The sequence below is a fragment of the Drosophila novamexicana genome, unplaced genomic scaffold (assembly GCF_003285875.2).
Source record: "Drosophila novamexicana strain 15010-1031.04,08,12 unplaced genomic scaffold, DnovRS2.1 tig00001762-arrow-arrow-pilon, whole genome shotgun sequence".
NCBI classification, from domain to species: domain Eukaryota; kingdom Metazoa; phylum Arthropoda; class Insecta; order Diptera; family Drosophilidae; genus Drosophila; species Drosophila novamexicana.
Window position 1 is genome coordinate 16981 of NW_020824888.1, and position 13913 is coordinate 30893.

At 42.2% G+C, this 13913-nt stretch overlaps 5 protein-coding genes across 5 annotated transcripts; 3 read left to right on the top strand and 2 right to left on the bottom strand.

Annotated features, from left to right (window-relative positions):
• Positions 1 to 213: 213 nt before the first annotated feature.
• Positions 214 to 1952, top strand: LOC115768369 (putative peptidyl-tRNA hydrolase PTRHD1). The gene is made up of 2 exons (XM_030712942.1): positions 214 to 791; positions 863 to 1952. Exon 1 carries the CDS (start codon positions 363 to 365, stop codon positions 717 to 719), a length of 357 nt encoding a protein of 118 aa, XP_030568802.1. The 5' UTR covers positions 214 to 362; the 3' UTR covers positions 720 to 791; positions 863 to 1952.
• Positions 1953 to 2400: 448 nt separating this feature from the next.
• LOC115768367 (cap-specific mRNA (nucleoside-2'-O-)-methyltransferase 1) lies at positions 2401 to 5112 on the bottom strand. Its single transcript, XM_030712939.1, has 2 exons — positions 4367 to 5112; positions 2401 to 4278 (listed from the first exon to the last, which is right to left on the bottom strand). The coding sequence occupies exons 1-2, from the start codon at positions 5019 to 5021 to the stop codon at positions 2549 to 2551; spliced, it is 2385 nt and encodes a 794-aa protein (XP_030568799.1). The 5' UTR covers positions 5022 to 5112; the 3' UTR covers positions 2401 to 2548.
• Positions 5113 to 5299: 187 nt separating this feature from the next.
• LOC115768394 (DNA repair protein complementing XP-A cells homolog) lies at positions 5300 to 6437 on the bottom strand. The gene is made up of 2 exons (XM_030712968.1): positions 6152 to 6437; positions 5300 to 6091 (listed from the first exon to the last, which is right to left on the bottom strand). Exons 1-2 carry the CDS (start codon positions 6316 to 6318, stop codon positions 5377 to 5379), a joined length of 882 nt encoding a protein of 293 aa, XP_030568828.1. The 5' UTR covers positions 6319 to 6437; the 3' UTR covers positions 5300 to 5376.
• Positions 6438 to 6600: 163 nt separating this feature from the next.
• Positions 6601 to 7984, top strand: LOC115768393 (beta-1,3-galactosyltransferase brn). The gene has a single exon (XM_030712967.1). The coding sequence runs from the start codon at positions 6793 to 6795 to the stop codon at positions 7759 to 7761; it is 969 nt and encodes a 322-aa protein (XP_030568827.1). The 5' UTR covers positions 6601 to 6792; the 3' UTR covers positions 7762 to 7984.
• Positions 7985 to 8260: 276 nt separating this feature from the next.
• On the top strand, positions 8261 to 13124 carry LOC115768383 (thymosin beta). Its single transcript, XM_030712956.1, has 4 exons — positions 8261 to 8505; positions 11642 to 11777; positions 11899 to 12012; positions 12207 to 13124. Exons 2-4 carry the CDS (start codon positions 11642 to 11644, stop codon positions 12344 to 12346), a joined length of 390 nt encoding a protein of 129 aa, XP_030568816.1. The 5' UTR covers positions 8261 to 8505; the 3' UTR covers positions 12347 to 13124.
• The last annotated feature ends 789 nt before the right edge of the window (positions 13125 to 13913 follow it).

A 13913-nucleotide genomic window follows, 5' to 3' on the forward strand; every position in this document is an offset into this window, starting at 1 on the left:
ATGTGTACGCAGCTCAGTGCCATGACTGCAAGCAGTTTTGCAGCTGAGCTGCCCGACTTTTGTCTAGCCGACCACCACATCTGAGCAGCGTACATGCCTAGAGTTCACAGTCAGTTTCTAGGCTGACCATAGTTTTTTCAACAAGAAATCTGGCCACCTTACGTTGGCTAAACAGCTGTTCACAATTGATACGCAGCTCAGAGCCACTGCTGCAAACAGCTTTGAGGTAGAACAACTATCTCTGCCGTTTTGCTTAGCCTTGCTTTGCCTGCACAAGTGAGCAGCGTACAGGCCAGCAAATATCATTTATACGCAAACCGAATTTGCCGGCGACACACTGTGTTCACAGACTTTTCGAGGCGATGTCAAACATCGTGCAGTATATTGTGGTGCGAAGCGATTTGCGCTCTACCTTGAACTGGCCACTGGGCGCGGTGATCGCGCAATGCTGCCATGCGACGGCGGCGGTGATGAGCGTCCATGTGGAGGACGAGGAGACGCAAGCGTATCTCAAGGATCTGGACAATATGCACAAAGTGGTGCTGGAGGCCAAGGATGAGGCGGCGCTGTTGAAGCTCAGCGAGAAGCTAAAGGAGCACGAAATCAAGCACAAACTTTGGATCGAACAGCCGGAGAATATACCAACGTGCGTGGCAATCAAGCCCTACGTTAAAGATGTTGTCCACAAATATGTAAAGCATCTGAAACTATTGAAGTAAACCCACATGCTGATCTGATGCCAATCTATAGCATAATCCCAGCTAGCATTTAGGTTTCAATAAATCTAAAAAGTTTGTAATACAATGCAATCAGAACTTCTATGTGTTTTGTGCCTCAGATATATAACTATATATTCTTACAGACAACTTGGCAAATCCAGAACCAATCGAGAACTGGACGAGCAGAAAAGCCAACTAAGCATCTGTTCCGTGGAAGCTCTCAGCAAAAGCAGCCGGAATTAGCTTGGCATAAACCTTAATGAAATATCTTATTGACGGACGTTGACCAAGCAGACCAAAACCTATCCCTGACCATAATCTTGGAAGCTTAGATGAATAGCCTAGATGGACACAAAGGCTGGACCTTACTTTTGTATGCCCTTGCAAAGAGTATGACGATTTTATAAAGAAATATGTAAGGCATAGAAGAAGACATCTTCGATCCCTTTAAAGTATATCTTCATGTATTAGCCCAAACCATTTTGTACCTTAAGTGGAGAATGCGCAGAAACGATTGTTTGCTGCTTTTTGGCTCTTCCATCGCCCAAAAACTCATTTCCAAAGCAATTTCACTTGACAAACCAACGTTCCGCGTCTTCAAATGGGAATCAAAGATTAGAAAAGCGAAGTTTTGGCTTTAAACTCACATCTACTTGGGTATCAAAGATTAAATGGGCATATACTTCTTTCCAAAGTCCTACCAAACATATCATTAACTGAAATCGTTCAGAAATTGCGAGCTGCTCTCTTCACACTAGAGTAAGGACTGCATTAAATGGAACACTATATTATCGAACTTCTACTGGAACAAGCACATCGTTTAGTCTAGAAATATGTTGCTTCTCAGCTCTATATATATGTATCTATCCCAGAATTAATGAGAAATTAAGTCTGATATCATAAATAATGATAATGAGTAGAAACTTATCTTAAGATTTCCAAGTTCTAAGAACCAAAAAGAAGAAATTTATTTTAAAAATTGTATAGCCAGGCTAGATTACCATTCTATAGAGAGTATAACCTGGACTGTCTACACATTGTTAATGATAAATAATAAAACATTATGCAGTAATATTTTAGATTTAAATGAAACTCTGTTACAATTATATTCCAATAATCAGCCTTTCAATCAACCGATTGTTCCCATGCCACTTTATGGCATGGCAGCTGAATGCCCGCTCGAATAGAAAACAGGCTTTACATGGAATGAAACAGGACAGCGAAACTAACTGTAAAAGAGTAACTCCCTCAATATATATACGGGTATGTATGTATATTGGTTTGGCAGCTTGCTCTTAAATTATAATAAAACAAGCGGTTTCTTTGTCAATAACTTAAATATTTATATAGATTGGGCTTACATCATGATTTTAGCTAAGTCGGGTGTGTGGGCCCAGCCGTTGGTTTTACATATATATATATCTATATATATATATAAAGTTATCATAATATTTATTAACAGTTAGTGGGTAAAGCGCTAGAAATTCAAATACTTTTCCAAACAAGTAAATTGATAATATATTAAAAAAAAAAACAATGCAAAATCAAACAAATTTCGTTTTAAAACTTAGAGCAAACAATTATCTAGATGCAAGCATGCTAATATATATATATATATATATATATATATATATATATATAGTTATATATTTATATATATGTATATGTTGATTGATGCGGATTTTACAAAAAAAAATATTTGTAATATTTGTTTTAGTTGTTTTTTTTCTGTTTGTGGCTTAGAAAACGAATTTGTTGATATCGATTAAAAGTGTAAATGGCCAATAGTCGGACCGATGTGTGCTTTGCATTTGAATTGACTTAGGTTTCTAGTTGGGATGGGGCGTCAGTTTCTTTCTTATGAATTGCTCAAAATTGCTGCGATACAATATCTTTGGATGCTCCTCGGTGGCATGCTCGTCCACCTGCAGTGTGCTCGTCCATTTCCAGAGCTTGCGACGCGAATAGCTGTGCCGGAACGAGGAGAATACCTCGTTAAAGCGATGCGGTTCGATTTGTTCCTTAAACAGTGACTCCTTGGTATTGGTATTATAATAATAGATCTGCTGATGTGATCTGGAATAGGCTGTCACAAAATTGACGGCCAGTTCACAGAATATGATAATGCCGCCGGGCACAAAGAATTTCTGATCGTCGAGCAGATAGCCGAATCTCTGTGAATTATCCTTGAGCACATAGGGACGCATCTCGTTAAAGAAACGGCTCATATCCTGCAGCCGAAAGATGGGCTTGCAGCGTATCGCACCGCATGTCCGCTCCTTCTTGTGCGGCTTATTCAAACTGCGCGCATACATGGCACACATGCCGACCCGCTCGAGAAATGGCCGTCGCCGTATATCGATGCCGCCCAAACAGATGGCATCCATGATGTGCAGCGCCGATACACTCTGCGATGTGCGTCCCTCGCCGCTATATTCGAACACAATCTCGCCAAAGAATATGGAGCGCGGCTGTACATTGAAACTGGACTCGACCTGTTCCCATTTTCTGTGCTCCGTATAGCGCAGCAAATTGCCGCGTGATTTGCATAGGAAGAGCGTACAGCCGTTAATATTTATTTCGCCACGTCCAATGGGCATGAAATGCCAATCGCTTACGTTCAGTATATCGGTGTGCAATGGCGCAACGCCTTTTAGCTCCATGGCCGGTATGTGTAGCCAGTTGCGATCATTGGACCAATCTCGCAATAGCTCCTCCAGCAGACGTTCGGTGGTTTTCACTTCCGGCGCCTGGCGCAGCTTATCGGGCAGTGCCCAACATTTGAGGCACTCCTGTCGCACCTCCGACTGTCTAGCCTCCTTAAGTTCCAGATTTTGGGCAAATGCCGCTATCTTGTGCAGGCCAACAATCTGTTTGTTGCCAATCGCATTGTTCGAATCAATAATATAGCGTAGAAAATGCTCATCCTGTAGCATCTCATTGCGATCGAACAGCTCAAGTACATCGATTTGGATTTGATGTTCCTTATTTTCGCTCTCCTCGTTCAATATCTTATTGACCATGTTCATATAGCTAACGATTGCCTCTGTGTCCGCCAGCTTATATTTGCATACAATATAACGCTCCGAGTTCGCTGGCCGACTGCTATTTGGTTTGATAATTGCGATTTGCTGGAAGCACTTGTACATCAAATAGACAAGACTCACGCTGAACGGCGTGAACAGATCAAACAGTTTGCATACAAAGCTGCCATTGATGCGTAGTATTTTGAGGGCGGTAACAAATTGGCATAGATACAGCTGCTTGGATAGTATCTCTTGGATATTCTCTTGTCCTTCCACAGAGAAACCGCCATCGGCCATGGCAAAGTGTACACCTTGCGGCGTATGCTTTCGTATATAATCATTCAATGAATCCTGATTGCTCTGATCGAATATATTGCCATCTTCCTTGATGCCATAGTACGTATCAAATGATTCCGGTGAGGCGGCAAAGAATTTATCTAGCTTAAAATCGTTGGTGCCGCGTAGCGTAAAGCCAAATCCTTTGGCCTTCCACGATTTGCGATATAGCACATATTCAGAGAAGCCGCCGGGTCCTGCATGATAGTAGACATAAATGTGAATATTATAAATAGCATAATATTATATATATATATATATATATGTATGCACACAAAAACCAACCCGCGCACATGTCCGCAAAGTAGAGGAGCTCATTTGTGCCGATCAGCGAATTGCCATGGGAATCTCGGGGCTGTGTGAACATATAGTCGCACATGGAATCAATGTTGGCCATTTTGACGGCGGCACGATTTAGAAATATGGAGCTGCGTATTGTCTCGAACGGATTGCATCGGGAGCGTGCACGTCGCTTTTCCGTATCGCTAAGGTCATCGAACACGGTCTTCGCATTTAGGATGTGCTGTAAAATCTCTGGATCACAGAATTGCGTCTCATCGTCAAGGGTGAGCTTACGTGGTCCGGTTATCATGTGCCCCATCAGCTGTTCCAATGTATAGGCGCCGCAATTGTCACCCATTTGATTTAACCAAATCACTGGCTCTGGTATTTCCAAATCCTCACAGCTCGGATCCCATTTGCCGGCAGACCAATGGACGGTACTCAATTTTAGGCCAAAGCCACGACGTCCATCCTGCTGCACGGCAATCACTGGCTCTAAGCGGCCCTGTTTGCTCTTACCCAGACCCTTGTCGTCCTCATAACCCATTTTCTTCATCATGCCCATGGCCTTGTTCGAATAGCAATAGCTATTGAGCCAATCGCGCTTGATCTTCTTTGGCGTTGGCTCAAAGTTCTCATCGTCCGATGGCTCCTCCATTTTTGCTGCCAATTTTTCCTTTACGCTGCACAGCTAAATTGTTTATGATTTGGATTTTTTTTATTTTTTTGGTATTGGGGCTTGTGTTGCTGCTGTTGTTGTTTTTGTTGTTGTTGCTGCTGCGACCCTCTCAGCTTGGCGTTTTTTTTAGCGACGGCAGTCAACGATAACATTTTGTTGGCCCCAAATGTTGGCGTTTATTGTGAATGGCAAAAAATAAAAAATTCCGTTTATCGATAGTTGTGTGTATTCAAATTGTTTTTTCGGTGTAAATTTTGTATTATTGGACTTATCATAAATATTTATTTAATAATTAGATGAATTATAAACGAATTTTGCAAGAGTTTGAGCACATCTACATTTTCTCATAGGTTTCGCTGTAAGGGCAAGTCGTGCAGGAATGAGTATAATTGTCTTCCAACTCATTGTAAGTATCTGGCCCAAATTCATGTTCATGCACGGCCGTTGTTTTCTTTGTATAAATACTACTTCTGACCTCCATGCGCAGCTGCTTCATTTGTTTATTGAATTTGCGCGTCTTGCCCAGCACACGCTTATCCTCGCGCTGTTCATGCTGACGCATCAGCTCCTCCTCACTGCCCCACACATCCATGGCGCGCTGCAGCACCTGTAGATGCAAGTATAATTTCATTTCGCCCCAGCGCACATTGTGCGGATTCTTGCGGCTTATATAGCGCAGCACCGGCTCACGCTTATCAAAGTCACAGTCCTTCAGTAGATATTCCGCCTTGGCCTCGGTGCGCGTAATCAGCGAGTGACGCTCCTCGGTGTCCCGGCACTTGTCGCAAACGGAGTAGTCAAAATTATTGAACAGATAGGAGTCGGCATACTGATCGCCGCAGTCCAGGCACTCCTCATACACCACCGGTATGGCAATGGCATCCTCAATGATGGGCGCCACAGCCGGCTCCTCTGTTGATTTGTTTGCCGTGGCCAGCACAGGCTGTTCCAATAGGAAGCCGCCGCCGCTGTCAATGTATTTGGTGCCCTGCACTTTAATTACCGGATTGTTTTGGCCAGCAATTGGCTGCTCGCCATTGGCATTAGCGCTGCAATCCACAATTCACAAAATTAAGATTGCCATCGGAATATTTGCTTGTTTTACATACTTTTGTAGATTCTTGTAGGGATGCGAGACCAGCTTGGCTTCCCTCAGTTTTTGGGCCTTGGCTTGATTGCGCTCGATGCGCGCCTTTTGTGCATTTGTCAGCTTGGAGCTGCTGGCTCCACTGATGCTTGCAGCTTCAGTTGTTTCATTTACTGTTTCCTCAGACATTTTCAATATTTTAGCGCAAAAACATTTCACACGATTTTGTAAATTCCATAAACGTTCTTCTTCTTTCAACTCTAGCAGTCGCCAAACGACTTTGGTATTTTAACTGGTATTTTTAATAGCACTATTCCGAGTATTCGAGTACGTGAAAATACGCGGATTTTTTGAAAATATTTTTCATATATTCTTGATAATCGATATATGTCAAAAACATATTACGCGTGGCAAGCTATATACAATATATTGCATAAAAGCAATTGCCTTTACTTAAAAATAACACAAATTTAATTTAACTTATTTCTTGTGAAGAAAATAATTTTAAATATTGCGCACAGCTGTATTTGCCTACCTACGCCATTGATTAAATCTATCGATAGGTCGCGTGATTCGATATCTACTATAGCACAACATTCTTGATAGCGACATATCGCTGGTTTTGTTATCGCTGGTTTTGTTATCGCTAGTAACCATCGCGCAATGTTAAAAAAACATTACAAATTGCTACTAAAATGTGCACTAGCCATACCGATTATCTTTCTGCTGGACTTTTGTGGCGTTCTGACGCATCTGTACGAACTGGACTTTGAGACGCACTACTACTATCCGCTGGACAATGCGACCGTCACACCGCCGGACTACAAGTTCCTACAAATGCCCGCATTCATGGGCGATCGCGACCAGGCGGATCCGCCCCGACTGACCATATTGGTGAAGAGCGCCATTGGCAATCTGCAGCGACGCCAGGCCATACGCAAGACATGGGGCTACGAGGCGCGCTTCTCGGACGTGCACATCAGGCGCGCCTTTGTGCTGGGCTTGCCCGCCGAGGGCAGCGGCAGCAAGGATGCGGCCCAGACCGAGGCCAAGCATCATGGGGACATAATACGCGCCGACTTTGTCGATGCGTATTTCAATAACACAATCAAGACAATGATGGGCATGCGCTGGGCCAGTGAACATTTCAATAGCAGCGACTTTTATCTATTCGTGGACGACGACTATTATGTGTCCATTAAGAATGTGCTGCGCTTTCTGGGCAAAGGTCGACAGACCCATCATCAGAGCCTACTATTTGCCGGCTTTGTATTCCAGAGCTCTCCACTGCGACACAAGTTCAGCAAATGGTATGTGTCGCTCGAGGAGTATCCGTTTGACAAATGGCCGCCGTACGTGACGGCTGGCGCCTTTCTATTATCACGGCAGGCCCTGCTCAAGATGTATGCGGTGGGGCGTACTCTGCCGCTCTTTCGCTTCGATGACATATTTTTGGGCATGGTTGCGCTCAAGGCGCATATACCCGTGCATCGCTGTGATGATTTTTACTTTGACAGGCCCACATACTATGGCCCGGATAGCTACAGTGATGTCATTGCCTCGCACGGCTTTGACGATCCCGTCGAGATGGAGCACATTTGGAATGAGTGTCGCTCGGCGAATTATGCGTAGCGTATGGAACTCAAATGGCAATATTTTAATTGTTGATACTATTGGGGCGTGCTATTAGATATACAACTGTTTATAGTATATAGTATATACCTGAAAACCGAGCCTTATTAAAGTAATATTTATATACTTAGTGTAAGCTATTTAAATGTTAACGGCTTGCCGATTGTGCACGCTACACAAGCAATACTTAAACTAAGCGAAATACTACCTTAATTAAAGAAAATACCGCACATTTTGGCGAGCATTCAAAAATGCGCATACGTTATATGTTCACAGAATAAGAATACAAACAAATATCAAGTACACGCCGCTAGTGCCTATCGATTTGATATCGAACGGCAATGATCGCTGTACGCGATTAGAGCAGCGCTGTGTGCACGCATTCGATAAATGCTATCGACAACAACTTTGCGTTCTTTGAAACAGCCCCAACATCATTTCGTACGCCTTCATCTTTTTGATTTGAACAATTGTCGCGCAGTATTAAGTTGTGTGTCGTTCCGTTTGCTTGTAAGCTTTCGCGATATAACACTAATCTAGTAGCAAGTGTCAAATTTGCCAAGTGCTTACACTTCTATCTATATATTCATCAATATATATATATATATATATTACAACCACCCAACCAGTCAACTCACCCACCCGCATTTATTTTTTTGGAAAGTGCGCAATTCTTTTGCCATTAAACCAAACCCTCAAGAAAGCAAAGCAAACTACAAAAAAAAAAAACAGCACAAATTTAAGGTGAGTTTCAGACAAATTTTTGCAATTTTCTGCTTTTTTTTTTTGCACCGGCAATTTTTTCACTTCCAATACTTTGCTACGTTTCGTATTTTTTCATTGTTGCAGAAAGTAGGGGGAAAAAAAACTGCGACTAAGAAAAAAAGATCTAAATCGCTGCTGCAAAAGCCAACGCCAACTGGTTTCCCTCTGCTGCTGTCGCTGTCGCTGCTGCTGCTGCTGCCGCTGTTGTTGCTGTTGTTCTTCTTGTTGTAATTGTGGCTGCGCTTCATTCCCATTCATTGCAAATGTTAGCGAGAGCCAAAGAGGGCCTCCTCTTTACATTTGTTATAAATTATTTATTGTGGCGGCCGCCGTCGCTCCGTTAGTTTTTCCTTCTTTTTTTTTCAGCTATGTATTTGGGCAGCTGTTCAGTGGATGGCCTTAAGCTTCTTTGTTTGATTTTTTCACTTCTTTTTTTTTTTTGTTGTATTAGAGCTTTTTGCCGGCCGGCTTTTCGTTTTTTGGCGTCTGCTTTGCGTGTGTGTCTGTATCTATGTGAGTGTGCGTTTGCCTCTGTGTGTGTGTGTGTGTGTGTGTCTCTGCGACGGCTGCTGCTTGGGCGGGGCGTTTGACGCTGTTAAATATCCTCCCCACAGTGTGTTCTTGTGGCTTGCGCGTGCTCACATGCACGTACTGAATACACATGCATATACATATCTAAGTATACTTGAATGTGTGCAGCTGTGCATTTAAGCTGCATTCGTTGTTCAACGTGTCTGTGTGTGTGTGGCTGTCGCAAATTTTTCTTAAGCGAGGGCGTGGCGCACACAAGCAGATGTTATCGATAATATCCAATTGGCATTGAATTTATCGCTGTACGCAGAATGCAAAAGATATTCAAAAAAAAAAAATGAACTAACAGACAGCGACATATGCATGTGTATGTATGTTGTATATACAGCTTTGTGTGCATGTTTGCGCATGAGTGTGCGTCTGCGAATGACTAAACTGCGTTGTCGCTGCTGTGCATATTTAAAATTCACTTTGTGTCGCGGGCGCATATGTGCTTTGTATGTACATGCATACATACGCACATATTTTTAAATGTATGTATCGACTGGCAGACGTGCACTGCACATGTGTGCGCGCGCGTGTGTGTGTGTGTCTGTGTGTGTATGCGGGCATAACAGGAGCCATCGCAGTCTGTCGCCCCGTCATCGTCTCTGCAGCTGCTGACTGCGGCGAGGGTGTAAAACGGACGTGTCTGTCATTTGCCTTCCTTCTTTTGTTCTCTACATTTTCTGCTTTCGCTTCAACGAATTAACGCCCCCGCCTCGCCTGCAGTACTGCGCCGTCGCGCCACGCGTCAGCGACGCCGACTGCGACGGTTTTTTTAACATTTGAGCGGCCTTCTTGACGACGCATTCAAATGTCAAAATTGGCCTAACGGCATATTGGCGGTTTGCTGGCGCCAGCCAAATGAACCCCTACTTCTCCCCACTCGAACACACGATTCATAGCAACATAAGCCCCAAAAAAAGAAATAAAACACACAAGATATCAAATTAACAAAACAAAAGACAGCCACAAAATCAAAAGAAGCAATTGAAGCGGAGTTTGAAAAGCTCTCACCGAGGCGCAAGAGTTCACGAGTGAAAGAAAAAGAGAGAGCCCGCGTCAAGTGTGGGCTGAGACAAAAAGCAGCGGCGACGGCGAATAAAATGATTCATCGCGACCATAATTCGCTTCAAGTTGGAAGTTGATTCATGGCAAACAAGGCGAGAACATGCAAACTACTCCCCCCGAAACAACAACAACAACAGCAACAACAACATAATTCGCCGTATATGTACATATGTACATACATACGTATTGTCTGCGTTGCAATGTTCGCCTTTGTTTTGAGTTGGAAAAGGAGTTGCTGGAATGACTAAACGCTGCTGGGGCCCGAGCCGGGCCGTTAGTCAATCAGCGTCTATCGGCCAGGGGCGATTACGAAAGCGGCGTTTAGGCGCGCCTTAACGTGGCCATATATGGTCAATAAAATACAGACGGCTATCAAGCGTAGATTTATTTTGTATATGTATATAGATTTTTATTTTATTTTGGCGCGGTTGCCGCCCTTGTAACGCTTGCCGTGTGCAATTCACGGATACACACACACACACACACATGCATGCATGCATGCATTGCATATGTATGCACTTGTTATCGATATTAATGAAGCGCTTTCTTTATGTGGGCAAACAAAATTGGCTTTTGACTAAAGGGTGTGGTGTGGGCCAAGAGGGGGGTACACTAGGTGGAGGGGGGGTATTGAAATGAAATATAACCGACAGCCCAGCTACGTTGCGATCGATCTATTTCTTATGAAGTTAATACATGGAAACTTTTGCGCTCATGTGTTGAATGTTTTTTTTTTTTTTATTTTGTTGATATTTTGTCGATTAGCTAGAATACGCGCACGAACAATGGGCAAGTAGCTGGCACATTTTGGCTGATTTGCAACTAAAAATAAACGTGATAAAATGCAGTTTATAATTGTTAGCAGCAAACGGCGACTAACAAAACAAGCGCTGATAACGGTACACTCGCCTCCAGTTGCTTGTCCAATTGGAATTTAATCTGCTGCTGCTGCGGTAGGTTCGCTGAACTTTTTGCTCACGCTCTCTCTCTCTCTCTCTTGCTGTCTTTGCCTTCCTCTTGTATTTCTGCTGGTATTTCGATAGCGGACGCACACACACACACGCATGCACAGCTACTCACTCCGTATATGTGTGAGTGTGCGTCCTTGTTGTCCAGCATGACTCATTCGCCGGCATGACAAATTTTGTATGAGTATGTTGCTTTGTGTTTTTGTTTCTTAATCAATAAGTCGCCTTTCAAAGTAATCGCTATGAGAAATCGCATAATGCATCGTACGGTAAACAACGAAACAATTCTCAAAACGAAATCGAAGACGTGCATGCATTGTGAGTGTGTGTGTGTGTGCGCTTGCTAGGCATCGTTATCGATGCGCATTTCCGCTTTATCGAGCCTTTGTCCATTGTTGCGTCGTTATCGATAACTGGGCCTTTGTTTTATGTCGATTGCGCGTTTTTTGAATTGTCAACATAAAATTGTAACGTGATGATATTTTCTTCTTTTTTTTTGGCAGATGGCTTCCCCAGCACCAGCACTCAAGGATTTGCCAAAGGTGGCCGAGAACCTGAAGAGCCAATTGGAGGGCTTCAACACAGAGAAACTGAAGAACGCCAGCACCCAGGAGAAAATCATTTTGCCCACTGCCGAGGGTAAGTATAGTCAACTAGCCTAGCCAACTGATAAAGTTGTGTTGGCAAAAATAATTGAAATTGAATCAATATTTTTGTTCTTTCTTATTATTGTTACGTGTTGCGTGTTGCGTGTGCACAGATGTGGCCGCCGAGAAGACTCAAAAGTCCATTATTGAGGGCATCACCGCATTCGATCAGACCAATTTGAAGCATACGGAGACCCATGAGAAGAATCCATTGCCCGATAAGGAAGGTGCGTATAGACAGAGCGCAGCGCTCGGCATGCACAGCACATGCTCCGTGTGACCGGCCATGTGGCTAGACCAGCTCCGCCATTTAAGGCAATTGCAACTAATGTGAACAATTTAACGAATTCTTCTCTCCCTCTCTCCATCTCTCTCTCTCTCTCTCTCTCTCTCTCTCTCTCTCTCTCTCTCTCTCGCTCAGCAATTGAACTGGAGAAGGAGAAGAATCAATTCATTGCCGGCATCGAGAACTTTGATGCGAAAAAATTGAAGCACACCGAAACTAACGAGAAGAACGTGCTGCCAACCAAGGAGGTCATCGAGGCCGAGAAGCAGGCCTAAAGCAGCATATATACATTTTTTTTTTTTTGTTTTTTGGGCAAACAAGCATTCAGCATTTGCTAACTACGACAATGCGTCGCAACTCTCTCTCTCTCTCACTCACTCTAGCTCTTTCGCTCACTCACTCACATTCAGCTTTTATAAATTTTTTGTGTATGTTTTTTTTTTTTTCTTTCTTTCTATATATTCATAAAATTTAGTTCATCATTTTTTTTTTTGTGTTTTTGTTCATATAAAGAGAAAAGCAACATGTAATATGAGAAGCAACGACTGCAAACAGCCGCCATCCAATATAAGCAAACGTTCCACAACAACAACTGCAACAACAACAACAACAACAACAACAGCAACTATTGCAACTAAATCCAGTGGCTACATCAATGCCACAGCTGAGACAATGTTGTGCATGCGTCATTCGCGTCATTCGCGACATTCGTCAATGGAATCGTAGCTGCTTTTTGTTGTTGTCGTTCTGATTGTTGTTGTTGCAAGTTGTTTTTTTTTTTTTGCCAAGTTGATTTCCAAGTCTTGTCAAATATGCATTTGCAATAAATAAGCGAATTAAAGCTCATTCCTACTATTAAAAAAAAAGGCGCATATAAATAAATTCACGCTAATCAATAAAGACACATGCAATACAGACACTGAAATATTTGCTTACTTTATAACTTAGTATATCTTCAATGTACTTTTTAAAAGACACGATGCTACGCACGAAGATGAAAACAAAAACAACAACAACAAAAAGAAAAACGTTTTTTAAACAATTGAAATTAACTATGCAAAAATATGCGACGAGATGCAAACGAGATACCATTTATATAAAAACTTAATGAAAAAAAAAAAGAAGCAAACAAAAACAAATGCAAGCGAAAAAAAGAAAAAAAACCATAAAGAGTATGTGTAATTTTTTAATGAACTTTTTTTTATATACTTTATATACGATATATTTATACTGGGAAAAAAAAACTAAATAATAAAAACCATAAATGTAACATTTTATAACAAAATTGTACGCAAAGCTTTTTCTAATAGGGACTTTTGGGCACTTTTCAGCGAAAAATCGTTTGGTAAACAAGCCTCAAGTGAAAATTAAACTCTCAATTGGGTTTTCAGGGATTTTAGATCGAATTTTGAACAACTGGAACAACTCTTCGTTGAACCGAAACCCAAACCTGACCACATATTTGTCAACAATCTTTTGATTGATGAGACTTGAACAGAATATATTTCAATGGTTAGTTAATCAAGGTTTTAAGCAAAGCTCTAGTAACAAAAGACGTGACTTTGGATATAGAATCGAACCAGCGACATCTTTAATGCTGGCTTTAAGTTGTCATCTATATGGCAAATGTATTTATACCTTAAGTTAAAATGTTTAGAGCAAATGGTTAATTCAAGGTTCTAAACGAAGCCCAAGTAACAAAAGACGGGACTTCGAAATAGTGAATCGAACCAGCGACATCTTTTATGCTGGCTTCAAGTTGTCATCTATATTTGGCATATGTATTTATACCTTAAGTTAAGCTTGAAATGTTTAGAGTAAATGGTTAATTCAAGGTTCTAA